Raw genomic sequence first — 27,491 nt, 5'->3', positions numbered from 1 at the left:
ATGGAAAGATCTGAGCCTTTCCAGCTTGCTTTCTGATAAACCTTTCCAGGCAAAATGGAAGAGCTTTAAGGAGGATTTAAGTGGACACACAGTCTGCAGCAAAAAGGTGACTTCCTGTAAGTAGATCCAGTTAAAAATTCTTAAAGTAGTTGGCAAAATGCCTTCTCTCAGGGAGACATAGAAACTGGCTTTGCTCTTTGCAGACTAATCATTAGACATGTCTGATCACAGAAGCAGAGGAGAAGGAAGTGAGGAAGAGATTAGACTGGCCACTTTTCAGCTTTCTCACTCCTGAAGAATCCTTACCTTGGAAATCAGAGTATTTTAAAAGTCAGACAGACCAAACATGGCAATTTTCCTGTTTCCTTCTAAAAATACCAATTTTCTAAAAAAAAAACCCCACAACAGAAAAACCAGTCCTACATAATAAAAATGATTCCCATTTTTTCAGAAATTTCATGAAAAGTTATGATATGTGGTTTTTTTCCACAATGAGCAAAATCCCCCTTATATTTTTCTGTAATACTGAAATGATTATTTTCAGCATTAAAAAAAAACCTGTTAAAATATTCTTCTTTCCTGTTTCCATTTCACTGTGAGTGGTATAATTTCTTTTTGTTCTAGAATGAAAGGACATTTTAAAAAGTCCCAGATTGGCTGGAGTATTATAATTTTGCTGAATATTTCTCAACAAGGCCTATTTGTAAGCAGAGGCAAAGACTCACATAGATTCATCTGCAGGAGTATGACTAACAGAATGCTCTCTGCCTCTTGCTGCCACGAGCAGTATCAGTAGGAGTAAATCTGTATCATCACAGCTTAAACTTCTTCCCCAGCAGGATCTTTGGAAAAGTTTATTTAGCTGCTTCTCCTTCTCCTTTGCTCTTCTATATACATATTTTATGTATAAGAGGGGAGCTAGAAAGAAGATGGGGAAGCAGGGTTATGTTAGCGTGAGGAGCTTCCAGGGCAGGCTTCCAGGGCAGCTTTGCCGGCTCTTCTCTCCCTAGCAGCATCGCCATGTCCTGCTTCGCCATCCTCCTGAAATCATCATGCTCTTCAGATGTGGTCTTTCATCCTTGTCATTAGTCATAATCCTCAGTTTGTCAGATGTGTGTTCTGGCCTCTCCCATACACCTCTGTTTACTCTTCCTCCTGTTGCCAGTCTGTTCCTCCCTTCTTCTCCATTCCTTTCCATGCTTCTTTTCTACATTTCCATTCTCTAATCCCAACTACAGTCCTTATGGGCTTTAAAAAAATGCCTCATAGCGTTCACTGTGCCTCCAAACCAATCTCATGATCTTATGGTTATAACTCTTGTTTTGCTTCCCCTTTCTGCTTCCTTTGTCTCCTGCCATTATGCCATTTCTATTCAGGCTGTCATCTCTTCTGGAAAGGGATTTTTCTTGTTCTCTGTTTTGCAAAGCACCTGGCATGTTTTTGATTCTGTCAAACAAATAATAACAACAGATATGAAATTTGCAGTGCAGAAGAATCCTGATATCAGGAAGTAATAGAGGCAAATTACACTATCATTTTCATTGCCATGTATACACCACTATTTGACAAAAATTCTCATTGACTGGGTAGGTAAACATCAATAAACTCAAAAATTCTCAAGCAAACACCTCTAACATGAAGGAAATGTAGTTGTGCTTCACGTTGGATCTCAATGAGCCACAGGGTTATACTTGACAATTTCAGTATTTGAAACAAAGGAAATAAATGAATGAGGTGCAGTTTTTCAGATGGGGATTAGGGTATAAAATCAAGTACTGGGAGAAGATGTAAATAACTGTTTGAAACAGAGAAGCAGGACAAGGGTGGAATGGGTGTGTTCAATTTAACTCTGCTTAATTAAAAAAGCATACACAAGGTAGATAGATTCTAGCATGGAAGCTAATAAAAGTAGTCTCTCCCTTAGTCCAGTATTATCAGAAGCTCTTGGTATGCTGAAGAATCTTATAAAACATTTTAACTGACTCATCTCAGTCATTATATGATACTAGGCACCTGAAGACAATGTTTATGTTACTTGTGCTGCTTAAAAAGCCCCAACAAAACAAACCCAGTGCTGAAATAAGAAAAGGAAAGACTAAGACATGGATTTTACTGTACATTTAGTGACAGACTAGTCACATGAAATCTCTAAACAAGATAGCTTTAGCACTAATGGAGGTAGGCCTGGACCGAATGCAAATTATTTAATATATGGCTAGAAATCTGTTAACTAAATAATTTGAAAATTCCTGGGAGAAAAGCAATTTGTTATAGACATTGAGGCAAGCCAGTGTAACACTAATACTAAAGAAAAATAAGCTAACAGAGGAATGTCCCCCTGCTATACCAACCAATATACTTATAGCTGCTTCCAAAGTAGTATCTGTCATTCCAGCACATGGATTATATTATTTAACAGTGTGAATCAAAGGGAAGAGACTCCTTCAAGAGAACAGTGATATTAACACATCATTGCATGCCATACATCTCTGTCACCAAAGTGGAAAAAATGGGAGCAAGATGTTTTATGATAAACTGAGAAGAGAATCTGATATTATTAATAGCCATAATATCTGAGGCTTAACAAACAAAAAGAAGAGCTAGAGGAGGTAATCTGATGGAGGGACAGAAAGTTTTCTTCTGTCTCTAGTAAAGTGTCCTAAGGAATAATTTTACATGAAGGGAAGGTATTAACTAAGCTAAACCTCATTTCTATTAGATTTTTTTGCACCTGCCCTTTGAAGCCCTAGTAATGCATGGAATGCGTGAGAAAAGAATTCATCAAAAAGGCACTCTGAGGAGAAATCTTTTCAAAACGGAAGAACTTTTTTACTCTGATAGGTCCTTTTAGTTTTTTGAAGACAAGTAAGCCTTTGAATTAGTAAAAATGATTGACATGTGAATTTATTCAAAGCTAAATGTAAATGGTAGTCAAAAATGTCACTTTGATGCATAGGTATTTAAAACCTCAAGTTATATTTTTATTGGCTCTCTCTCTCCTGATATTTTTTTTGGGTAGCATCGAAACGAAGGTCTCCAGATCAAGAGATTCATGAAACAGGGTACAGGGCCACCCTGGACTGTGGCACAGCTTCACTCTGGGCAGCCAGTAGTTCTCACTGCCCAAGTACCAGTCTCAGCAGAGCAGAGCCCAGGTGCAAGAATAGCATGAATGAAACAAGAATGAAACATCAGCAAACGGGAGATGAGGATCCCTGTGCAAGTCATGGCGAATCAATGAGATCATTTCCTGGCATCACTAGGACCCAGTACTCATTATCATAATGGTTTGTTTCTAGCTGCCATGCTGTCCCATATCATTCCAGATTTGAATTAGACAGTCTATCTCCCTGGAAAGAGATGGAAACCCAAAACAGTTCAGAGAAACTGAAGGCCAGTCAAAGACAGTAGATAAAGCCTCTGAAGTGAGGATAGGGCTTCAATTCTTGGTTCCTACATCTGCATGGCTGGATTCAGCACTTATTTATCCAGTCTCTGGTATATGCCAAGGCCATATCCATAATTAATAATGACAGAAAATGTGAAAAAGTTACTACCCACACTGTGACTTCCACATACAGGAAACCCCATGAGAGCTAGCTCTCCGAGTGCCTTGGGTAAGCTATCATGTATCCCAACACTAAATCACGATGTGTCAGGGATTCACAGCCCCTAACCTTCTCTGAAATTAGATCTCTAAATTCATCCTTTCAACAGGAGATACATGTAAAGAAGGATCAAAGAGATCACATGCACTTTATCTAATAGTTGACCAATGTCAGAATGATATGGCAAAGTGTGGTTCCTGCAGACTGAGATACTAGCTTTTCTGGGAAAAGAAGGCCACTCAAAGTCTTCCAAGAAAAATATCCATTTTACTCAATAAAACAGTCCCCTCATTCCCACAAAAGCGTCATAAACAAGATTTTCAGAGGAAGAAGGAGGGAATTTCTGAAAAGGAAAGGTGCATCAGGAAGGGAAGGGATTGTACGTTACAGGAAGTAACTTCAGAGGTAATTTTGGACTAGGCTTATCCTAACCAACCTTTTCCAAGGCAAGCAGTTGCAGCTCAAAGTGTCTGGTAACATATGAATACCAATATACGAGTCTCTCATTTCCCACACCAACCCTTTTTAGAGGGTTTAGAAAATATCATGTTGGCCTTTCTGTAATACCTTCCCACAGCCCAGTAGTGTCGAGTCAATCTTAGTCTTTTTATGCCTTTCTCACCCAAGAGATATGTAACATTTCCACAAGTTCCAGAAAAGTAGGCCATTCATCAAATCACAGGAAAATAAGGTGAGCCTTATCCATAAGGATGCCAGACAGGTATTACATGTCTGTCCATCAGCATCCTGAACCATGGACAGCCATGATTCAGCTATCAATAAGCACGAGAGGAGGCAGTCTGATGTTCTGTTCCAGCATTTACGCTAGAAAAGGAGAGAGAGTGAGCCCAGAAATAGCTGGATGTCATTTCTGTGAGATATCTTCCTACTTGCAGCAAACAGCTTCTACAAATTTGCATCATATTCATCTCCTTACTAATGCTCACTGACTGAAGCTAACAAGGACTTCTGTCACCAAAAGGTGCTTTAAATTAAAAACAATAGCAACAACACAATAGAACTTAGGTCTAAGCACTGCCAAATATAATATATTGTTTTGCAAAAGCATGCTGCAATGGTTCAATGACATTTGCACATACATAAGTATTTGCTAAGATATCTGGCTTCTGCATATATATATATATATATATATATATATATATATATATATATATACACACATATATATATATTCTGTAAGTGTATATACATAATATATTTTTTTTTCCTAATATATATGTAATATATGTATGTAATCTTAAATTTAAATAACTTGACAGCATCTGATGTTAAAAAAAAGATAAATTCAGCTTTGCACAATGCTATTAAAAATATCCAAGTGTAAAAATGGTATTAGCTACTTTAAATGCTTACTTTATACAGACTTTTCTTCCCTTTTCAATAATTATTAAGATACCTTGCTATACTGAAAGCAGGTAATATTTCTAAGGTATATCTTCTTGCTTTTTCAGCAAATAATTCAGAAGCAGATGACACAGGTCAAGCATTAGTTTTCATATGATTTTCAACAATCCAGCTATATGAATGTCAAAAAATCCATAAGAAATGTTTATAACAGTATAAATGAATGTGAAGAGACTTTCCTCCCATTCATTGTGAGGAGTGTAAAATCACAAAAGCTAACTCTTTTCTCCTGCTTCCTTGACATAATCCCTTCACCAGGTGGGTTGGGTTTTTTTTGGGTTTTTTTTTTTTTTCTGCCATTCAGCTCCCGTTTAGATTGCACTGCCAACAGAAAGATTTTGCCATGTTCTAAATACACTCCATTACCTTGTAACACTGGTGTTAACTGGGCATTCCACGTAAGCCTGACATTCTGCTCCTGTATACAACAATTCCCCCCACTGTAAACTCACTTCTTTTTTTTTTCTGTTTTGATTTATTTTGACCAACACTAATGACTTCTGCACTTAGGAGTGGTCTCCCTGACTCATAGTTTGTTGGCTGTAGACAGACATTGCTTTTGGTACTGCTGGGTAGTAAATATTCCTTCCTCACAATCATCTTCTGCTTACCCTGCAGGGAAGCATGGGTGCTGCTAGGTAAGTGTTAATGACTGAGGCTAGCTGGGGAGAAATTGAAGTAGAGCATAGTGTTACAAATAGCCTCCTACCTCATGACTGAGAAAATATCCCTCAAAGGCAGCTCTGCACAAGGTAACAAACATGGAAAACTGCAGAGGGAATTTGGTGTTGGGACACTCAAGTAACTACTGCAAGAAAGGTACTGCCTGGGAGTCATCCTGCTGTTAGGAAAGCAGTTTCATGGGATATGAGGCAGCTTGTGGCTGAGACTTGCAACAAAGAGCACACAGCCTAATTGGGATGCTTTTGCCAGCAAGTAAAAGGCATAAAAGAGATTTGCCTCTTGCACAAATTTAGGTAATGTAGGCATTGAGACAATTATTTTTCTTGAAATGAGCACTACAAAGAAATGCCTGAAAGCTATTTTTTATTCTCCTTTCCTGCCTCCATTCCTGCTATTGGCAGTGGATGAACTGAAGTGTAGGGAACCTATTCAGTAAAGAGCAGCTTTTCCCTGCACAACAGCAATGAATCGTTTCTCCAGAGCACTAAGTGGTTAAGGCCCAGTAATACTAAAGGAGAATCCTCATTAGGAATACCTCTCAGTGCCTTGCTGGCCCAATTTCTTCAGGTAGTCATATTGGCCTGGATTTTAATCTAACCCTGTCTTTTTCTCCAGCAGCCCATGAGGGTACAAATATTGTCCAGTGGCAAAGGAGACACTGCTATTTTGTATAGATTAATATAGGGATGATTTACGGGCTCCTCCAGTAAACAAATCAGGAGAGAGACCTGGATAAAAATGGCCTGAGGGCAAGAGCTCTGCAAGTCTTTCACTTACTGAACAAAATCCTAGTCACCCAATCACTTAAAAAATGCCATTTCTGAGTGGCCTTCAAGAGGTATCTGGGTGATTTTTCTAAGTTTCTTCCAGACAAATCAGATTTCTCATGCAATGTACTATGTGAAACATCAGGGGAATAACAGATTTAATTTATGACTATGACTGAAAAGAACATGCTGAAGAAAAAAAATCTGAGATTCCTGCACCTTCTTGCTGTTAAGCTACACATGCGTTCTTGGCACAGGCTGTTTGTCCCTGAGAAAAGAGAATGAAAACATTTTACAGCAGACACGTTAAAATGGACATGCAGCCCTTCAGGAAGCCAGTGGAAGTTGGCACAGTAACACAGGTTGAACAACAGTCAAGAAATTGCCTGAGTAATGTTTCTACAGACATGAAATGAGAGGGATCAAAGTGGATACATTCTGTCTGTCTATCTATCTGTCTGTCTATCTATCTGTCTGTCTATCTATCTATCTATCTATCTATCTATCTATCTATCTATCTATCTATTCTTTCAGTCTGGACTCTTGCAAGCCAGGTTTGAATGTTTAAGTAAAAAAAATGGATGAATTTTCTTCTCAGTGAGACACAGAAAGTTTGTTCCTTAATGTAAATTCATGGTTCTCTCCATGATTCTAAGGAAGTAATCACAGAATCACAAAATGGGTCAGGTTGGAAGGGATCACACTGGGTCATCTAGTCCAACCTCACTGCACAAGCAGGGGTGTTCTAGAGCACACAGAACAGGATTGCATCCAGATGGTTCTTGAATATCTCCAGTGAGAGAGACTCTACATCTCTGGGCAATATAATCACAAGATAATTTCCATTGCACTTGTTTGATCCTACAGACTTTCATCATTCCTTCTGTTTTGTTTTGGCACAGAAGAGGAAGGCTTTAGTTATGGGCTTGGGGCTATGTCTCCAGTTTATAAATTGCTTGACATACTAAGAGTCATGGAACTCTAATACCAGTAGCACACATATGTCTTTGGGCTCAGCTATGGTTCAAAGCACTGTGTGTGTTTCTCGGTGTTAGCCATGTTACAATTCATCAGAGGACCTCTAAGTTGTAGGTTTTTATTATTAATTATTATTAGCAGCACAGCTCTACAATTGGTTATTTGGTTCAATTAAATGCAGAAGCCTTGGTCTATGGATGAATAGATTTTCTATTCCTGATTTAGCTCTTCTGGCACCAGGCATTATGTCTTGTTTTGTCCAAGATTCATTTGGCCGTCTACACAAGTTTCGCCTGGCTGTATCACATCTTTTTTCATAGTCTATCAAGACATCAGTTATTTTTTAACTTGTGGTTCTTTTTTTGGTCACTTTAATTAGACAGTAATTTCACCCAATTTGAATGGTATAAGTGCTAAAATCTGCTATCATTACACAAGACTTAAAGAGAGCTACTCTAAAATCATCTGAGAGTAAATACCATCACAGTTCATGTCTTATATTCAGGCTTTTATTGTAAAATTCTCCTTTCATGTCTCGATTTCAAGTCTGCTTGAATGAGTTGTGTATTACCAGTTGCTTTCCCATCTGTCTCAATTTAGTCTCTTTGACAAATTCCAATCTGGCCTGAGGAAAAATCAGAGTACTGAAACCACTCTACACTACATTATTGGGTATATTATATTAACAGTGTCTCTTTACTTAAAAAATCTTCACACTCCTTAACTCCCCTGCCAGAAATATCTTGTGGAACCCTACAACTTAGACTCAGACACTGTGAATGACTTCACAGCTCTCTTTCCACTCCCTCCTATCTTCTGACTTCTCACCATGTACCAAAGGAGGGTTTTCATCCAGAATTTCTAACCTTTCATAATCTTTTTGGATGTAACTTACAGGGTGTACACACCACTCCTTTCACTTTCAAACTGCCTAATCCTTGCCCACCCTGAAAGTGCTCTGAGAATTTCATGGATATTATAGACACACAAATTTTATCCCTTGGCCTCTCCCAACAGATTTGACTCTAAATGCATGTGTCAAGTATTGTAATTTAAAAGTCTCAAAAAACAAATCCAGAGGAAAAACTCTCACAAAATTAGCTTGCATTCTGCCACAACTCTTTCATCAGGATATTGCAGTTTGTGTGCCTGTGGTTTAATCCTTTATATTTTCCAAAAACCTATATGGAATGTGTTACACAAATGGGGAGCCCTCTTATACTCTGGGATTCACAGGACATTTGTTAGATGAGGACTTTCTTTTTTTTTTTTTTTTTTCCCTAAACCATTGTATTCCCTCCCCAATCCTTTTTTGCAGGAACTTTAATTGCAGAACTGCCTATTTCCTAGTAAATAGAGGGCTGCACTATGCAAACAGTAAAGATCCCTGTTTAAAAATAATTGTTGGCTACATTTGAAACCCTCAGGAGATTACAAGAAAAAACATAGGCTGCAGCCCAGGATTGCTTGTTTTACTAGAAATTCATTTTAGACTAAGGCTTTTGAGTAGTCTGAGAAATCTCAAATCTACCAAATGTAGGTCCACTACAAGTTAGTGGGGAATAAATTCACGTGTTTCCATATATCAGTTAATTGATCAGAAATACAATCCTAACAGGTCCTGAAGATGGAGAAAACCTGTTGTGATAGTTGCTCAGCAAATCATAGCACCAACTCTCTGAATACCCCTGCAGCACCTGCTTCCAGAATGGCTCTTGGGCAAGAATTTGTATTACACTTTTCTAAAACAGCACTTGTCATTCTGTACTTGTCATTTGTTCTCTTCCATGAGAACCTCAAATGTCACTTGTTTAAAATAAAAAAAAGAGAAACAGCCCAACCAATGAACAAAATCCACCAAAGACCAAATGCATATCATGAGCACATCAATTTTAAACCACATGCAGGGAAGCAATTAATTAAGGATGTTTTAGCTCTAACAGGTCACAAACATAGTTTTAAAAGGTGAAATGACCATTTTTTGGCTGAGTTGCCCTTCACTCCTTTCACACAGCCAGTGAACTGCTTCATGTCATTACTGGGCAACAGAATGTTGGCTGAACCTGCTCTTGTGGCAGGGTGTTACTGTATCACCTGGCATTATGGCTGTAGTGACATGATCACCCTCCCAGCAGTAACCCAAAAGTCACAGAATTTAAATCACTCTCAAAATTGCTATATATGAATTACTTAGAAAGTTAAGGACAAATTATTATTTTTTTATTTCAACTACTAACCAATAAATGTAAAAAAATACCAACAACAAAACAAAAATAAACCCCGTTCATCCCCCACATTAAAGCAATAGATTTGTAACATTCAAAACAGTGGAAACTATTCATTGTATATTACTATTAGTGGAAAAAAGCAAATTTAATTTAAAATCACTTTTTCAAACTCCCTCAGTGGCTGCCAGATAATTCAAGCTTAAACAAATATAAAAAACCTCATTTTAAATTGAAAATAATACAGACAGAGCTCAATTATTGAGATATTAAGGGCAACATTCAATTTGAGATACATTTAAGCATCTTTGCCTCCTGGAGATTTTACATGACAAGGCTTTAGATAAACATGGTTTTGCAAACAGCAACTATCATATCTGATCACATAACCTCTGGACTAAAGCAGTATGTCAGCAAATACTTCTGATTATTTAAAATATTAAATAACTGTAATTTACTATGCGGGTCTTCCTCAGAACAATCACAAAAATTTTCAAGAATTGATATCCACATACAAAAAGCATTTAGATGGCCTGTTACAAGTCTCTGAATAATAATAATAATAATAATATTAATAATAAAAAATCACCTCTCTCTGTAATAAAGCCCAGTTTAAATACATTCTGGGATATACCAGTGGTGGAGGAGCTGCCTTTTTATGACACTTGGCTTTACAAGGAAAACTGTAGCAGCCAAGGACAGACAGGGTGGGAAACACTTTACCTAACTTTAGCTATATAGATTAGATGCCTAATTTAAGCTAATCATCTGGCTTCCTTCTACATCTAATGGAAATAAACATTCCCAGAGGGAGTTTCATCCTGCTTTTTTTTAGGCATCTCACTTCTAGATGCTTGCAGATGAATAAAGTCAAGAAATATGAGTCTCACTGACAGCCTGATAATCTGTCATTAGCAATGCACAATGTCCAAATTCTTTGAAATAAAGCCAGAACTGAATTTTTCTTTTTTTTCATCATTCAGCCTTTCATTCTCCCTGTGACCCAACTTATTCTTCAGTTCCTCCCATAAGCATCAACTTTCTCTGGCACTTTTTTTTTTCTTACCCTGGACTGTGTTTTCTGAAACCTGGGGAACTGCAACCGATGTCAATATTTTGCTGCTCTGCCAGTTACAAATCCATTTACACACATGTGCTCTAATGCAGCAATGATCTGAACATGTAGATAAGTTATCTGATTGATTGCGGTTGATCGCGATTGTGCTTTCTGGGTCTACTCAACCACTTTCTAATGTGTAAAAATCTGTGGCAACATTAAGGCAGTCAAGGTATATAGATGAATGCTAAAATATATTTACTATTCAAAGAAGATGGCTTAAATCAAACCAGGAAAATTAAGGAAGAAATACCATTAGGGCCCTCACTTGTACATGCGTGAGCCCAAATCACCACACGTGCTTTGAGGCCTCTGTGCTTCAGAATATTGAACAGGTCCTAAAGGTGAAGCCTGGCCTCAATTCTTTTGCGTTTGGGGTTTTTAGATTCTCAGCAATACCAGCATTGCTGCATCGCACCTTTGATGACCAAGCCCTTAGAAACAGTAGCCGAGATTTATAAGGAAGCAGGTGTCTGAACTTAAAGACTCCTAAATTCCTAGCTGGGTGCCTAAAGCAGCAACAAGACTCTAAAGCACCCTGCCCAGCTGCCCACAGATGCTCACCACAGTAGTGAGGCACTCAGCATTTGTTATACCATGAAATGGATGTTTATTAATTGTGTAGTTTTTAATTGTGTTCTAATGGCTACTTGAAGTGCCTTGGCCGAGTGCTTGGGTGCACTAATTTCAATATTGGGCATGCAGTCTACTCTGCCTCTTACTCCTACAGATTTTTTAGAAAATTAATTTTAATAGTTAAAAAACCAGCTTGAGCTGCATACGTGAAAATAATTCCATTACGACTGAATGACAATCTAATACGAAATAAGAATAGTCACCATTTTTTCTTACTCTGCCCAAATCCAGGCAATAAATTAGGCTTCTCAGCATGACTGTAAAGTGCTGTGAATTGTATAAACAATCATATATGGACACTGAAAAATAACCCTTATGCACATTGCATTATAGTTCCAAAAATATATTTACAGTCTATTACAAAGATTACAAATGGAAGTGTCTATGTATCGGGATTATGCTAGTTAAAAGCTTTTTACAGATTTTCTTCAACAAAGGTGGGTGGGGACAAAAAATTAGTATAACCAAACTGATTCTCCTAGTGAAACAAATAAATAAAATGACAAATATAACACTGTACAGTGATCTAAAAAAGGGGGGGGAAAAAGGAGCGGGTGGGGGAAGGATGCATTTAAGTTTTTGATAACTATCTTTGGTCCTAAATGTGGGAAAACACATTATGTAGCACTGAATATACATGTTTGTTTGTGATGCTCTGCAAGTAAAATAGAAAAATATAGTGCATTTTCAATGTATTCAGAGCTCACTACACATAAATGTGTGTACAAAACAAGACAGTATAAATAAAATTTACAAGTTTTACAAAGGAACATTTACAAGGTTTTTCTTTTGTTTTTTATTTTTTTTGTGTGGATGCCCACATTATCAAACCAGACCAATTTATGACTGATCCCTGGGATCTTTCTCTATCAAAATCAATAGAAGCAGCCCAATTCTCTTTGGAAGTACAGCATTTCATTGCTGGGGTAGTTCACAATTTTCAGATTTTTTTTTAAAGCATTTCAATCCGGTTCACGTACATTCTTGCAATATCTGTAAAGACTCTGTTCATTATTGCTTATGGTAATTAAATATTTTAATCAAAAAAAACTTACATATAAGTAAATGGTGTAAAAAGATATTCCATTGAGCAACTACCTTTGCACCTCTGCTCCTGATGAATGTCTGTTGCGTCTGTGTGACCACGCACACGCATCTTCATTCAGAGCAGCAAAAGCTCATAAAAAAATTGAAAATTCTGAACAGCCCCTTGTCTCATGCTCTACAGTTCTCATATAAAAGCTATGTCCTTATTCTGACTGCTGGACTGCATACGGCTTAAACTCACAGAAAATATACACCAGCTATTTCTCTTGGATTTGCTAATGCAGAGTACTGAAAAAAAATGTGATGTGCTCAGATTAAATGGTTTAGGTAACACTGGAGAAATGCACCCATAGTCTGAGACACTCTTACAATCACTTGTCCATTCAATGCTGTGTCTCAGCAGGTTTACAGTTGTAGATCTACATCTTAGAATATATCTCAGTTTAACTCTAGTCCATTAAAATCATCTTGCAAACAATTTGCTAAAAGTTCCTAGAACTACTTAGGGGTCATTATTGCTTTTCTTTTTCTTACTTTTTTTTTCTCTTTTATTTTCTTTTAAAAGATAGCATATGTATAACCTTAAAAAATTCTTTAAAAAATATCAGAGCTCTTGGCAACTTGCATTTTCCTGACTCCCTGCCAATTAGCTAGCCATGTCAATACGGTGTTGATTTAACAAAAGGAAATGGCACAAAGGGATACCAAAGTTTGGATAGATATACATTGCTTGGTCATGCTTCTTAAATCTCTAGGAACTCAAATTCAGAGGTACCCAGTGTAGTAATGTGTCATTGAATTAGCACTAAAAAGGTCCAAAGATATAAACATCATACTAAAAGAAAGTCTTTATGAAGAATAAACACAAATGATTAAAAAAAGGTTCAGAAATCACAGATTTAAGGAAAATATTTTGTTGAATTCAACAATAATATCATGATTTTATCTGACAAATATATTCTTTTTTAAATTTTTATGTACATTTAAAAAGTCTATTAGATAAAAAGGAGGTTAGAGAGCTCAAGGTGTTTGTATGTTTATTCAGGTAGTACTTTGTTTATTGTCACTGCTGTTTTCCTTGCCACCACTGGTGGATCCTAATTCCCTTTTCATAAATTCTGGTGGCACTTAGGAGTTCAAGTCTGTAGGTGCTTCTTGTAGCTCTTCTATTCACTGCAGGAAGGACCCAGGAAATCAAGTGTCTTCTAGCAGCACTTCATATATACTGAAGGCCAGTGCTGTTCTCTCAGTCTGTCACCTCCCTCATAAGGGAGAAATGTCTATCACACTTGGATGCCAGTGCCGTGTAAATGTAGCATTTGTGCTCTCATAGTCTGAATGCTGCTCATGATTTTCTTTTGATGACCAACCAACGTGATCCCTAAACTCATCACATCCCTGGGGAAGATAAATGCGTACATTGTTAATTTTTCAACTTAGACTGCTATTGTATGGTATTCAACTGTGAGTCAAAGCTACGCAGCGGTTTGGACTACGGGGTTCTGACACGGAAGCTACGCCGTAACCTCAGCTCAGTACTGGGAAGTTTCATACAGGCACTGTTCAACCTTTCAGCCACAAGTGCAATTACATGGCAGGTGTCATGCAGTGGCACTGCGTGGGTCTCCACATCCGAGGAGGAGGTCAGTATGTTTTACAGAATCTTATCTGATAATCTTATGGTGTGTCTTTTAAGGAACCCCGAAGGCAAAGACACTTCTCTTGCAAAATACTTCGGGTGGTTTTCGGGACAAAGTTATGTATAAATACAAGATTTTGGGGATCAGAGTCTGTTTCCTAAAGAGATGCCTAGATGCCTTTGCATACTGACACAAACCCATCATGCAAATGAATGAGGAGCAGCAGTTTCAACTCCGCCCCTACTAATGCTAGAAGCTTGTGGACTCTGACGACAGTTCCCAAGCTATAGGCTGAGACCCCTGGTGACACCAGGCAGATAAGAATATGGTTGAACTCTTGAGAATCTTGGGTTAGAAACTTTTTTAGAACCCCACAGCTCTCTAAGAGGAATTACATGTGTTTGGTAACCACCAGGACAAGAAAGCTGTTTTGCAGGGTGCCAAGAAGACCTGTTTTAAGATGACAGTACTGATACAGGCCGTGTTTGCCTTCAGAAAATTGTTTTGCTTCTACAGACTTATCCTGATGCAAAGTCCTGTCTTGCAGGACACAGACAGCCCCCAGCCAATTAGAAGAAAAATCCACATCTTCCCAGAGCACATTGGGAAAAAGGTACCAATTAGGTGGTGGAGGCAAAGTGGTTATTCTCCTATACATACATACTTTGGAAGGGGCCACATTCTCCCTCCAATTCTAGTCCCTTCGTGTTATTTCAGTTGGTCTGAAAGGCAGGGAAAAAAGTGATGCTACACAGAGGTAGCAGGTTATTTCTCCTTTCGTGAGATGCTCTAATACAACATCATCAGCTGCTAAAATTGCTGATTTGACCCCCAAGTACAATGTTTGTACTCAGGGTAAAGTTTTTGAGTTGAACATTGTGTATTGTTGTAACTAGAAATTCCCTAAATGCAAGTTAAACATGCCCAGTACTAACTTACTCAATAGTCATCCTGGCAACTGATTCAAGAGAGTTGTAGCCTGCTGCTGTGAAATTATCCTTATATCTTTCCATCTTAATAGCTTGTAACCATTCGCCTACGGAGCAGAAAGTGGTAAAATCGGGAGTGTTCTGGTCCAGAAGAGGGCTAATTGGTCTACGGAGAAGGAAAAAGGAAAGTAAGTTGTTTCCAAAGAGAGTAAAACATCAGGGAGTATTTAGCAAGGTGAGAGTCAAATAAGTTTTGGGTATTAAAAATGTTGAGAGTAGAAAGTAATAGGCCTTTATACACAGTTTAGATTATTCTGTGAATCACTCTTGACTGCTCTGTAGCTCACAATATATACTTCCTAAGCTTATTCACATAAAAGATGGAAGGTCAGAGAGAGCAAAATCAACCTAATGGAGTACTGTTACCAATAGAAAATTAACCTTATTACCTATCATGACAGCAGCTGTCTGTATGTTGCTGAGTAAAATAAAGATGCTATTTTTTTATGCATCTTAGAAAATATAGTAGTAGCTACTCCCATTTTTCAATTGGATGGAACAAAACAAAGACAAGTGAAGAGCAGAGACATAAAGTCTAAAGGTCACACAGCAATTCAGTCAGTAGAAGAATCAGGAGCAGAACACAGGCCAGCTGATTTCCTAGTACAGTGGTCTAGCTAGCAGATCAAAAGATTACCATGATTAAATAATTCACCTGAAATTTATGAAGAAGCCATTAAAAACTACATCATGAAATACAATGAGATGCAATCACTGAAAGGAGTTAAAGCCAGAAAATGAAAGAGAAAAATCTAGCGTGTAGCATGTCAAGGTACATTGGCCAAGCATGAGTATTGTTAATTACTATTTCTACTGTAGCAGTTCCTAGGGCAAGGGATGCATCATATAAACATACAGTAGGCAATGATCCTTGCCCTCCAGACTTTATGATTTTAAGAAACAAGGAAAACATAGACTTGTTTTGTGAGAGGGGTGAGAGTGCAGAAAGATGAGCAGACAGTAGTTTACTGAGAAATATGTTAGTTCTGTGATATTTACTTTATTTTGTTTGGTTTTTCTTTTTCCTAAGAAAGTCCTTTTTTGGCTTTGTTTAGCATGGTAAAAAGGAAGGGCAAATGAGGGAAGAGAAGAACATGAAACAGAAAAAAGGAAGAACTGAAAGACAGATGAAATAAGTGTGAACTGGAACCAAGCAGAACACCAAGCAGAACATCCAGAGCCCAGTCATGTGCACCGTCAGAAGAACACACACTAAAGCTTTTCTTACCTGCTACAGGTTCCCAGGGGGGTTTTCAAGCTGTTTGGATTTCTAATCATTTTGTCCAGAATGCCAACTATCTGCTCAAACTTTGGCCTTTCACCGCGTTCCTTCTGCCAACAATCCAGCATCAGCTGGTGCAGTCCTGCTGGGCAATCCATGGGAGCTGGCAAACGATAGCCTTCCTCGATTGCTTTTATAACCTAGTGGCCAAAATAGTTAATCATTTTTCATCAACAGTAATTTAAAGAATATCTATTGCTACCCAGTTCAAATATCTAAGAAAAAATAAAAAAGAATAAAATAAAGTAAAATAATCAATAAACTAAAATTTGCCACTGGTGTTGCAAAAATGTGAGTCTGTTGTTTTGACACTAGCCTTCAAGTTTTGAAATAATTTCTCCAGCTTTATCTTTGGGCTTATTAAGCACATTGTTCTTTATGCGCAGAACATAGCTATATTACCTAGACAAGTGAGTAGCAGGGAACAACAATTAAAATCACTGAGGGAGCAGCAGATAGATTGATAAATTGAGTTATTTCAGAAAGCATTATTACTAGCCCCAAGGTTTTTATGAAAGAGTGTGTGGTAGAAGCAACTGACTTTTAAATGGATGGATATCTGTGCATGAACATATAAAATACAAGAAGCCTGAAGGTATTATAAAAGGATCCAAGAAAAATGTTTAGCAGATAGAAATTGCTAAGGAAAAAAGTTGTATTCTATGTCTAGCCATGTTATATGAATGATAAAGCAGTAGAACTGTGTTGTGTGAGAGAGAAAGACCTGGGTAAATACTATTTTAATATATCACAGAAAGTTAGATTTAATAAGAGATGCTGCTAGATGATGATATGATCAAAGGACAGCATAAATGTCTGAACCAAGAATTACACCCACCCGTTGACTTCCTTAGCCAAGTCCATTTGGATTTAAGTAAAAAATAAAAATGGATAAAGTAAAATCAGAGCAAACTGCTGTAAACCTTGAGGGCAGAATAAAAAAAGTACATCAGGAAGCAAGGCAGATAAGAAAAGCTAGTGAAAAAGGGCTAAAACACTGTTCATGGGGGATTTCAAGTATACTGACATTGACTGACACAGCAGCATTAGAATTGCTAAGGAAGGGTACTTGTTCCTGAAGGGGAGTGCATAGGACTGTCTTCTCCCTCATTTTGTATAGAAAGCAAAATCAGAAGCTTTTCTAGATGTAGTTCTGGGATGTAGATCTGGTATGATAAACAAAGTTGGTGAATATCCAGGGTTTAGTAAAAAAAATAACCTCAGAAAGAAAATATTCTTTAGGTTGTGTGAGAAAATGCAGAAGTAGTGGACTGCAAAGTAGACAGAACTGCAGACAATACAGAATGACCTTCAAAAAGCTGGCTGAAATCCAGCCAGGTTTTGTATCAAAACCTTTTGCATAAAAGAAATTTTGTAAAAAGAGAAGGTATAGCCCAGTGGTAAGGCACTGACTGCAGTTTTGTGTCACAGAATGTCCTTCTGACCTCAGGGAAGTTGCCTCATCTCCCTAGGCCTCAACTTTCTCTCTGAACATTTAGAATGACAGTACTATCCTACAGCTCAAAAATGACTGAGAAATATTCAATTCCTGCAGAAACATTCACACCTTGAAGACTGAGTGCAGTGACCTTTTACAAACATTGAAGTTGTCTGTCAGAGAGGGTGTGGAGAGAGGTTTTCTGCAGAAGAACAGGGAAATTGGAAGAACAGAGTTATATAGCGAAGAAAACATTAAAAGTAAAATGTAAGACCCTTTAGAGCTATATTAAGAGGAAAAAGAAAAGAACAGCTCCTTATGCTTAGAAGTAGTAGTGCAATGAAAGTGAAAAATAATCTACAGTGTGCACAGGACAATTGCTGTGCTGTGAAAAGTAATGCAGGAATTTCTGACCCTCTAAATGGCAAAAAGTATTAAACACTTTGAGCATGCTATGTATGATTTACTACAAATGAAGTAGCTGCTTAAGAGGTCAGAAGACAGAGATCACCAATGGGAAATTAAAAAGTAGGTGCCAGCAACAACAGTGCAACCACCAAAATATCTAATACCCTTAGAACTGGCAAACTATCTACATAAGAGTCTATCCAAGAATGTAAAGGGACAGTGGACACATGAATGAAGGGATCAGAACAAGAGGTTTCCCCATTCACTACGAACTGCAGAAAAACCTGAAGAGAACTGGGAATCAAGATGATGATGATGATGGTGTTTTTGAAAGGTGTTACTTCAGAATCAGCTTCTCTGATGTGTATTCTGAGCAAGAAGGGTGAAACTGGGAAATATGAAATAATGAGTCAGCTAGAGATGGATGGAATTGCTGTGAATATCCAAAACATTGAAAAAAAATTCTAAAATATTGATAAGTAAAGTCCACTCTGTTAAGAAAGGAGGTATGGTTCAAAACATCAGCACTCAAAGAAAATTAAATCGATGCAGGATTTTTTTTTTTTTTTTTTAAATAAGCAAACCTGCAAAGAGAAAACAGCTGGAGCTCTCACTAACAGAATCGATTTATATTATCTACACTTCCCACAACTGGTTTTTGAAATTCTGCTTTTGCTGCAAAAAGAGTAAAAGGGAATACTGTTAAGATTATGCTTTTACCATAGGCAGGCTGAGGATGCAAAACAGGATAGAAGAGGACCAGGTCTGGTTACTTGATATACTAGATGTCAACAAGGAAGTATTAAATGAGGGTAACTGGACAATGTGATGTTGTAACTCTGACTATGGTCATACAATAATAATACAAATTAATGATTATAATAATGGGAAGAAATCCAGAAGTATAGCCTTGCCCTTCTCTGAAGAACTAATCTGCACTGAGGTTAGAAACAAAATGGGAGCAAGAACATCAGCAGTTGAATAGGGGAGCGGGGGTTTGAGGGCTACTGGTACTAGCAAGGACTAAGCTGAGGTGAGCCCACTGCTCAGGGAAGTTGGGACCTCTGTCTATCATCCGTGCTCAGCCTGCTGTGCCTCTGCAGGGACTTTGAAGGATGAGTGTTCTTTTGGTGCACCCTAGCCCCCAGGTCATTGCAAAAAGGAGGGGTTTGCTTGAAAAGAGTTCACAATGCAAATATGTATCCTCCATCAGTCTAAAACAATGACTTCAAAGAGGAAGGGCAGGATTAAAGAAATGCTATCTAAAGATCTAAAGTCAGGGAGGCCTATTATTTAGGAGATCTGGTCTGCTCTATGATTACACTCACATCCACTTTTAGGCAAAATGACACACTTAAAAAATGAAAACTGAGTGCAAAAATAGAAGAACACATTTAGAAGTTTTCATTACCAATAAATACTCCAACTGGTGACTTTGAAGGAGAATAAATAACAAATCATTAGATGATTCTAAATATTTGCATCATAGATTATCTAGGGATTGGTAGGATATGTATATGGTATGGAAGAACACGCCTGAAGATCACAACATACAAGAATATTTGGAATTATTTTACAAGCAATTGATGCATCTTTTAACTATGTGCTATTGAAGATTATAATGAAAGATGCTAAAAAGGGATAGAACTGTAAGAAGTGGCCATTAGCTGTTTTTTGAAAGCTGTTTTTTCCATGTGTTTTACATGCAGTTTTCAACAGAAGGAATACTTTTCAAAATCTAAGAAGCATACAGGTATCAAAATTTCTCTTCTATTTAAAAGTTTTTCCTTATTGTTCCCTGAAAGATAGGTAAGGTTTGCCTTTGAGGCATCTTATATTCCTGTCAGACTTCTTTTATGTTTGAATCTAGTACAGAAGGAAGGTGTCAAAAGAAATGAAACTCTACTGGGTGTCTGGGGAATGTAAATATTTCTCTTTCTCTGCCCCAAGGACTTGTTTGCCCATATTTTGACAGTCCATGAAATCTTTGACACTGAGACCTGTCAAATATTAACAACTCTGCACTGTGCCAAACTGACTCATCATCTACACTTTTATCTTTTTTTTTTACAACTTTGATGTTGATCATTCAATCAAAAATTAAAATAACAATTAAAAAGCCACTCAAGCTCCAACCTGAAGAACTTTAAATGAGACTCTTTCTGACATCTATCACACCTGTATGGCTTTTTCCTGTGTAATTTCTATATTAATAGATACTCCTGTCAGAAGTCAAGATTAACACCCATCTGTTCTATTACTGCTGACCTGTTGCTCTGGATCATATTTTATGCAAACAAGGGTACTTTTAAATCAGCATAATTAACTAGAAAAAGCCAAAGTAGGTCATTAACTGCCACTCAGACTTTTAACAACTTTTTTCAAATGATTAATCATTGCTCTAAGGTCAAAAACCTCAGAATTATTTTTTATTGGAAAAAAATTAATTCTTTCCATGCTTAAGCATAGTAAAGTGAAGACCCCATATTATTATTTTTGATGTTCCAGTTTTAATTGTTACTTAGGAAAGAAACCTACAATATCCATGTGGCAAAAAAAAGATTTTGATTTTGGTAAAAAGTGAAAGCTCTGTAACTTTTTCATTTTGTGACAACCACACAATACTTTGATAAGTCTTATTTCTAAAGCAACATTTTATGCATTTCTAGTGAAATACGTATGTATGTGTTTAAAAGATGTAATTTTGGTTTTACTAACACACACGCATGCTCATGAACAGACAAACCTACATCTTGGTTTGACATGTCCCAGTAAGGCCGTTCTCCATAAGACATTACTTCCCACATAACTATTCCGTAACTCCACACATCACTGGCTGATGTAAATTTGCGGTACTGAATGGCCTCTGGAGCTGTCCATCTCACTGGAATTTTTCCACCCTATGAACAAAAAAAAAAAAAAAAAAAAAAAAATTAAAAAAAAAAAAAGGGAAGGAATTTCTCTTTTTCACCCATAGAATACATTTACAACTATTTCCATCAACATCAAGAGCAGCGCTTACATGATCTGCTATGGTGGACTGATTGCAGAATTTTCAAAGGTGTCTAAGGAAACTTAGTATCTTAAAAAACTTGGAACATAGATACTTAGATACTTGAATAAGCTACCTTGAATGAATTTCTCTGGAAGTGCTTATCCCTCCACTGATTTAAAGGGCTGCTTAGATGTCTGATTTACATTAGCCATTTAACTCCTGGCTGGCTGAAGCTAGGTGAGGCGAATCCCAACCTGTGCATATAAATCCCACTGACTTGTCATATGGCTCCTCCAAAATCTTGGTCTGACATTTTTAAACCAGGATCCCACTCAGAGCCCAACGGCAGGAGTGACAGCCGTGAGCACCGGTGTGGTTTCCTGGATCCCTGTGCCTGTCGGAGCAGATTCCAGGGGCCCCTCCTTCCCTCAGCATGGGAAAATAGGTACAGGGAGGCCCCATGGGTGGGAAAGTGGAGCTGGCTCAACAAAAGAATAAAGAGCATAGTGTGCCTGATGAATGCATGTTTAAGAAAAGCGTCCCACCCAAAAGCAAGGGAAAATATAGGAGTTGAGCTTTGTCACAGACTTGCCTCCAGCTAATCTCTCCCTTTGGTGAGATAAAATCTAGCCTGAAAAATAGTAACAGCCTACAAATACTTTAATTGACTCATAGTAAATTAGATTTTTAAAATTTTTGTGGGTAAAACTCATGATCAGAAAATCATGAGAAATGGAATTGAGAAGATACCATACCGTGTTTAGAGCTTTGTCAAATAAAAAATTATGTTATTACAAAAATATTATCTCCTAATTAGAAACAGATTTCTTCAGAGACTCTTCCTTTTGACTGGCTAAAACCCCCCCATCAATTAATGTATTTGTCTTATCTATACTCTCCAGAAGATACACTTCTTCTAAATAACCGTATCTCAAAACTATTAAAACCCATTGATTTATCTTACGGTTGTAGTGTAGACAGCCTCTGGATCATCTTCTATAACTCTGGAAAGGCCAAAGTCTGATACTTTACAAACAAGGTTGCTGTTGACAAGAATATTGCGTGCTGCGAGATCCCTGTGTACATATCCCATATCGGCCAAATATCTCATTCCAGCAGCAATTCCTCGCAACATTCCCACTAGCTGAATGACAGTAAATTGCCCATCATGTTTCTGGAGGGAAGAAAGGAGCAGCAATTCTTGTTAGTATAGCTGAGAGGAGAAATAAGGATTAGTTTTATGACTTCAGCTTTCCACTTATTTACTCCTTCTGTAGCAAAGAAACTCACCTCAAACACACTTTCTTCAGAGATAAAGCAGTGCACCCAGTTAAGAAATGTGTGAGTTATTAATGTACTGGTAGTAACAAAACTTGCTAACCACTGTATATTTCTCACTAACTCGTGGCAAGTCACTTCCAGGAGAGATTATCTAATGAAGATTTCCTCATTTTCTTATAGCTTGCTTGTATGCTCTTCATCTCTCAGAATTATTTGTACCAAGAAAATAGAACTATCTCCTTTTTTTAACCCTAGCAACTGATAATTTTCATCCAATAACTTGGAGTTTGTTAAAAAAAAAATATCTGTTCTATGTAGACTGTTTACATATCATCTCACCCTGACATGCATACCTGGTAAGGAGTCAGAACTGGCGAGTTCAGAACATACTTTAATAATGCTAATTTGTTCTGAATCCACATTTATTTTTAATTTGTTCATCTCTTAAACAGAATCGTAATTCATGTAGGGATTCTTTTATACTGATTTCCACCATGCTGATGCAGTAAAATTCTGCTGCCAAAAGGCTGAAGACTGGACTCCAGGTATCAGTGGTTTTAACTTCAACTGGTGCCTATAATAAAACCCACCATGTCTATGCCACTCTAAATCACACAAATTCCAGATTGTCCCCACATGATCCTGTCTGATCTTCTCATTTCTGATCTGGTTTTGCTGAAACAACATAGAGAACCTGCTAGTATTGATCAAAACTCCATTACAAACTGAAAACCATTTTAATTATACTTAATTAAATATAAAAAATATAATATAAATATAATGAATATTTTAATTACATTTAATTATATATGCATGTGTACATATATATACATAGGTACAAGACATGTTTTTTAAAGTGCAATATATGTCACTTTAAATATGTTTATATAAGTTTTCATTTTGGTACTCACCCTAAGAAATGCATCTAAGGCCCCATTTTCCATGTATTCTATTACAATCATGACTGGTTTCCCTGAAAGAAAAGACAGATATTTGAGAACAGTAAAACAAATGGAGTGACTTTTTTTGATAAAACACATGCTATTCCTTTGAAGGACTGAATCATTCAGACATTGAACATTTCTGAGCCCTCCAGCACTGTTACAGAGCTCTAATTTCTTAAATATCTGCATGGAAAGTGGTCATGATTCATAAAATCGAACCATACAAATCAAAAAGTCAGTGTGTTCTCCTAACTCCTGCTGTGTGAACAGGACTCTGGAATAATGACACTTCAGATTATATGAAAGGACATGAGAAACCTTATCTCTCTGCATGGTCTTTGAGGCTAAGTGAAACTAGAAAAATAATATGTTTCAAAGTACTTCATCTTTTAATCATGTGTGCATCTAAATTTTTTTCCTCAGGTTGTAGCATAAAGTAAGTATTGTTTCAGTTAGTTACGCATCAGGAGAAAATCCATTAGGAGTGTGCAGTCTGTTTATAATTTGAATCTTTGACCATGAATAAGAGAAATTTCTGCCATCGTGTTGTTATTTGAGTGACAGACCGAGATGCTGCTTACCTCTGGTAACGACTCCTTCTAGGTGAACCACGTTGGGATGGTCAAACTGTCCCATGATGCTTGCTTCACACAGAAAATCTCTCCTCTGCTTTTCAGTGTAGCCAACTTTCAGAGTTTTTATGGCTACTGCAACATCTCTCTTGCCAGGAAGCTTTAGACGCCCACTGCACACTTCACCAAACTCTCCTAAAATGAAGTAGATAAATGCTGAATTACTCTGAATACCAGTATTTTTTTTAGGCCTTGATTCAAATAGCCACCTAAGTGTGTGTTTAAATTTAATGTGTTCATATTTGAAATGGATTACTTCGGCATGCACCTTAAACAAATTGCTGACCCCTATGGAATAAACACTTCAGTTAAGCCAACTGACAGGACTATTATTTGAATATTTTAAGAGACGTGTTAATAATTTTTTCAAAAACAGTAAATAAAAAATGAAGTGGCTTTTACAAGAAAATACTATTATTGAAATAGTAATACCATTCTTAAGTAAAAATGTCATTCTGCTCTACATGGTTTCCCTGCTATCTTTGGTTTCAATGGGCTTTTTTTTTCAAAAGGCAGGTCTTGCAGAGCAGCTTTTAATTTAGCAGCCTTATGGTGTTAAATGAAGCACTACATTATTACCTTCAAGCAGCATAATTTACTTTACGGATTATGAAATGAAAGGTGTGACTTATAACAATTTTGTTACATTAAACAAACACAAGCAAATACTGCAAGTTTGTAAAAGGTTCTAATCTAACAGACAATTGAAACTTGAAGAAGCCTGTGATAAAAAAGACCAAACAGCCAGCAAGAACACAAAAAAAAGCCCCAACAACCAGATCTGGAAGAGAAGTAATTGGACTCCATCAGACAGAAAAGAAGATGGAAACATGTGAGATGTGGAGCTGAATGGCAATATATCTACCTCACTATTAACGAGATTATCAAAGATTTAAGAATTGTCCCTTGCCTCACAGCTGTGTCAGCAGAGAGCAAAAGTGAGACCTCCATATCTGCAGACAGGAAGAAAAATCTCCTTGTATACACAGAAGAAGAGGGTAGGAACAGATGTTACTGAATAAAAGATTAACGACAAAAATGTTTAATAATCTGGTACTTCACAAACTCATCTGGAGTTTGAGAGATATGGTTCCAAATCCCTTCCCCGAATCAAATCAAGCAGAAATTTCTCTCCTGCATACCTGTGGAGTGTCTTAACATTAAGCTGTTACGTATACACAAGTATGCAGACACACCTACATCTAAGACATGTTTTAGGATGAATGCTGAGAAAAATGACTGAACTAGACAACACCTACACAGAGAGTTTGACTAGAGAATCCTTTTGTGAGAAACCTTGTGGGATCAGGACTTAAGTGGACATGCACACTGGCAAGGTGTATTGCTGTCATTGGAGAGAAGTATGCTTGAAGTTGGGCTGAATGCCTGAAGACACAGATGTTGAAGTGTTTTAATGGATGGGCTGCAAAAAAAATCTTGTTTATGACACCATCAGTATTTGAACACTTCTGTTCTCCTATCAGCCCCAAATCGAGCTTTGGGAAATAAAAAAAGCAGTACCTGGGTCTTGGCTTCACAGTTCATCCAGAAAGGTAGAACTTTGACCACGCCTTTGACCATTTTTAACTGACTTGTTTGAGCAAACCTCCACTCATATGGCTCTTTTCATGACCCTGATATGGAGATGACTGCAAGTAGAATTAAATTCCTGTCCCTCACATTCTATACTAGCTGAACGAAGGCTAGCTCAAATTAATTCCATACACCTTGTGCTGTACCTAAGCTAATTGACCACACAAGTGTTCCTGCCTGCATATTATCCTCAGCCATCCTTGGGCACTGAGCTAAGAACAACTAGCTGCTCCTGCCCCTAGATTGGTGCCTTAACCTCCCTCCTGCACTTCATTAGTAATGTGGATGACTATTGAATTCACCACTCACCCCACTCACAGCTTCTAGCCACAAGAACTTCCTAAAGGATAACAATTTTCTCTAGCAGCACTTTCAAATTGTTTCATTCTGTGCCGAAAACAAGACATGAATATAGGAGTGTGTCTGTGTGTCTGTGGTATTTCAGAGCCAGGTAATTAGGATACTTGGCACAGGAGACACTAAGGCTTAACTCCTTTCCAGCTCTCTGTGATCTGATTTTGATTGATTTCCAAAGGCAGATCACACACACTTGGGCAAACAAGAAATTTCAACTTGTATGTTATGCATTTCAGGCAAGGATGCTAGCCAATGAACTACTTTTATTCCCAAGAAAATAGTACAGTCAGCTGAAATGATGCCCAAAAATAAACTGGAAAATATGACAAGAAGAGAGGGAATACTGCACAGCCGCACAGCCACTAGCTCAGCATGTCAACAAAGCAGAGGCTAAAACAAAGGAAGGGTGGTATGAACAACTTAACAAAGTGGACACCACATTCTGTATCTGACAGGTGGCCACAGCGGGATGGTAATGAAAATGTTGGCGAGGAAAGCACATATCCCTCATGCAAATTGAGTACAAGCATACTTGCACCCTGTTTGTGTCTGAGAGATGTGGCACTACTCAATAGTTGATGTGGCCAGCATTGCTGATGCATATTGAGATTGCTAAGTGGCTTTTCTGGTGCTGTCACTAGCAGAAATTCCATATTCTTCTTTGATGCATGAGTTTCAACTGCTGCTTTGGATCTGTTTGCTTCTGTTGTTCCTGGACTCATTTCATTTCACTCCTGTTTGCTATTTACATCAACAGGTTAAAGCCATAGCTAAACATGATACACAATATGCTTTCACCACTGCACTCCTAATTAACTTTCTTCAGATTGACTACTGACACATGTTAGTTGTTTTTGCTATCAATTCTACTCATTAAAATAAAAAAAAAAAATCATCTGCAGTCAAGAAAATTAACACTCTGGAATTTGTCATAACAGTGAAAATGCATTTTAAACTGTATACTCTGCAGCTCAAGTGTTTTCAGCACTTTTCTCAGAACGCATTAGCAAAATCCAACTGAATACATCTTTTTGCTCTGAACTGTTGCTATGCTGGTAGCTTTTTAACTCAAAGCAAAAGATAAAGCTCAGCAAATCTTCTATGCTAATCTTGCATATTGTGTATCTATTAGAAGAGATGCTGCCGTTCTGGCATCACAAAAATTACTAGCTAGCAAGGGCTGGATTCTTATGCTCTTACTCATAGAAGGAATAATTTGCTCAGCAGTCTGGTTAATTTCAATGGTACTACTCCTTGATTAAGACATGATTCAACATGACTGAGATTACTTTTAAAAGGCGTTGGGAATTCTAAGCGTAAAGATTTTTTTATAGGTAAAACAACTTATTCTAGAGATTTTTCTTCTTCTGTTTTTAAATAATACCACAACATGTAATTTACAGTTCTAAACTACAGATGATTTTAAAAGAATTCTGTTAATACTT

At 37.4% G+C, this 27,491-nt stretch overlaps 1 protein-coding gene across 5 annotated transcripts in view; it reads right to left on the bottom strand.

Moving 5' to 3' along the window:
* Positions 1-1,200: 1,200 nt before the first annotated feature.
* The window catches only part of EPHA7 (EPH receptor A7), a 162,264-nt gene continuing 135,973 nt past the window's right edge, over positions 1,201-27,491 (bottom strand). For 2 of the 5 annotated variants that reach the window (XM_059842444.1, XM_059842445.1), the window contains exons 11-17: positions 24,046-24,231; positions 23,432-23,493; positions 22,204-22,413; positions 20,995-21,144; positions 16,345-16,538; positions 15,067-15,222; positions 10,647-13,885 (exon numbers count right to left, since the gene is read on the bottom strand). In XM_059842444.1, coding sequence (XP_059698427.1) covers positions 13,771-13,885; positions 15,067-15,222; positions 16,345-16,538; positions 20,995-21,144; positions 22,204-22,413; positions 23,432-23,493; positions 24,046-24,231 — 1,073 coding nt within the window. In that variant the 3' untranslated portion in view covers positions 10,647-13,770. Of the gene's footprint in view, positions 1,447-10,646; positions 13,886-15,066; positions 15,223-16,344; positions 16,539-20,994; positions 21,145-22,203; positions 22,414-23,431; positions 23,494-24,045; positions 24,232-27,491 lie in introns of those variants that run through there. The other 3 variants (XM_059842448.1, XM_059842446.1, XM_059842447.1) reach the window with 3 other exon arrangements.

Source organism: Haemorhous mexicanus, chromosome 3 (genome assembly GCF_027477595.1).
Source record: "Haemorhous mexicanus isolate bHaeMex1 chromosome 3, bHaeMex1.pri, whole genome shotgun sequence".
NCBI lineage: Eukaryota > Metazoa > Chordata > Aves > Passeriformes > Fringillidae > Haemorhous > Haemorhous mexicanus.
Note: the sequence above shows the minus strand (reverse complement) of the source record. Positions and strands in the feature narration are given on the sequence as shown.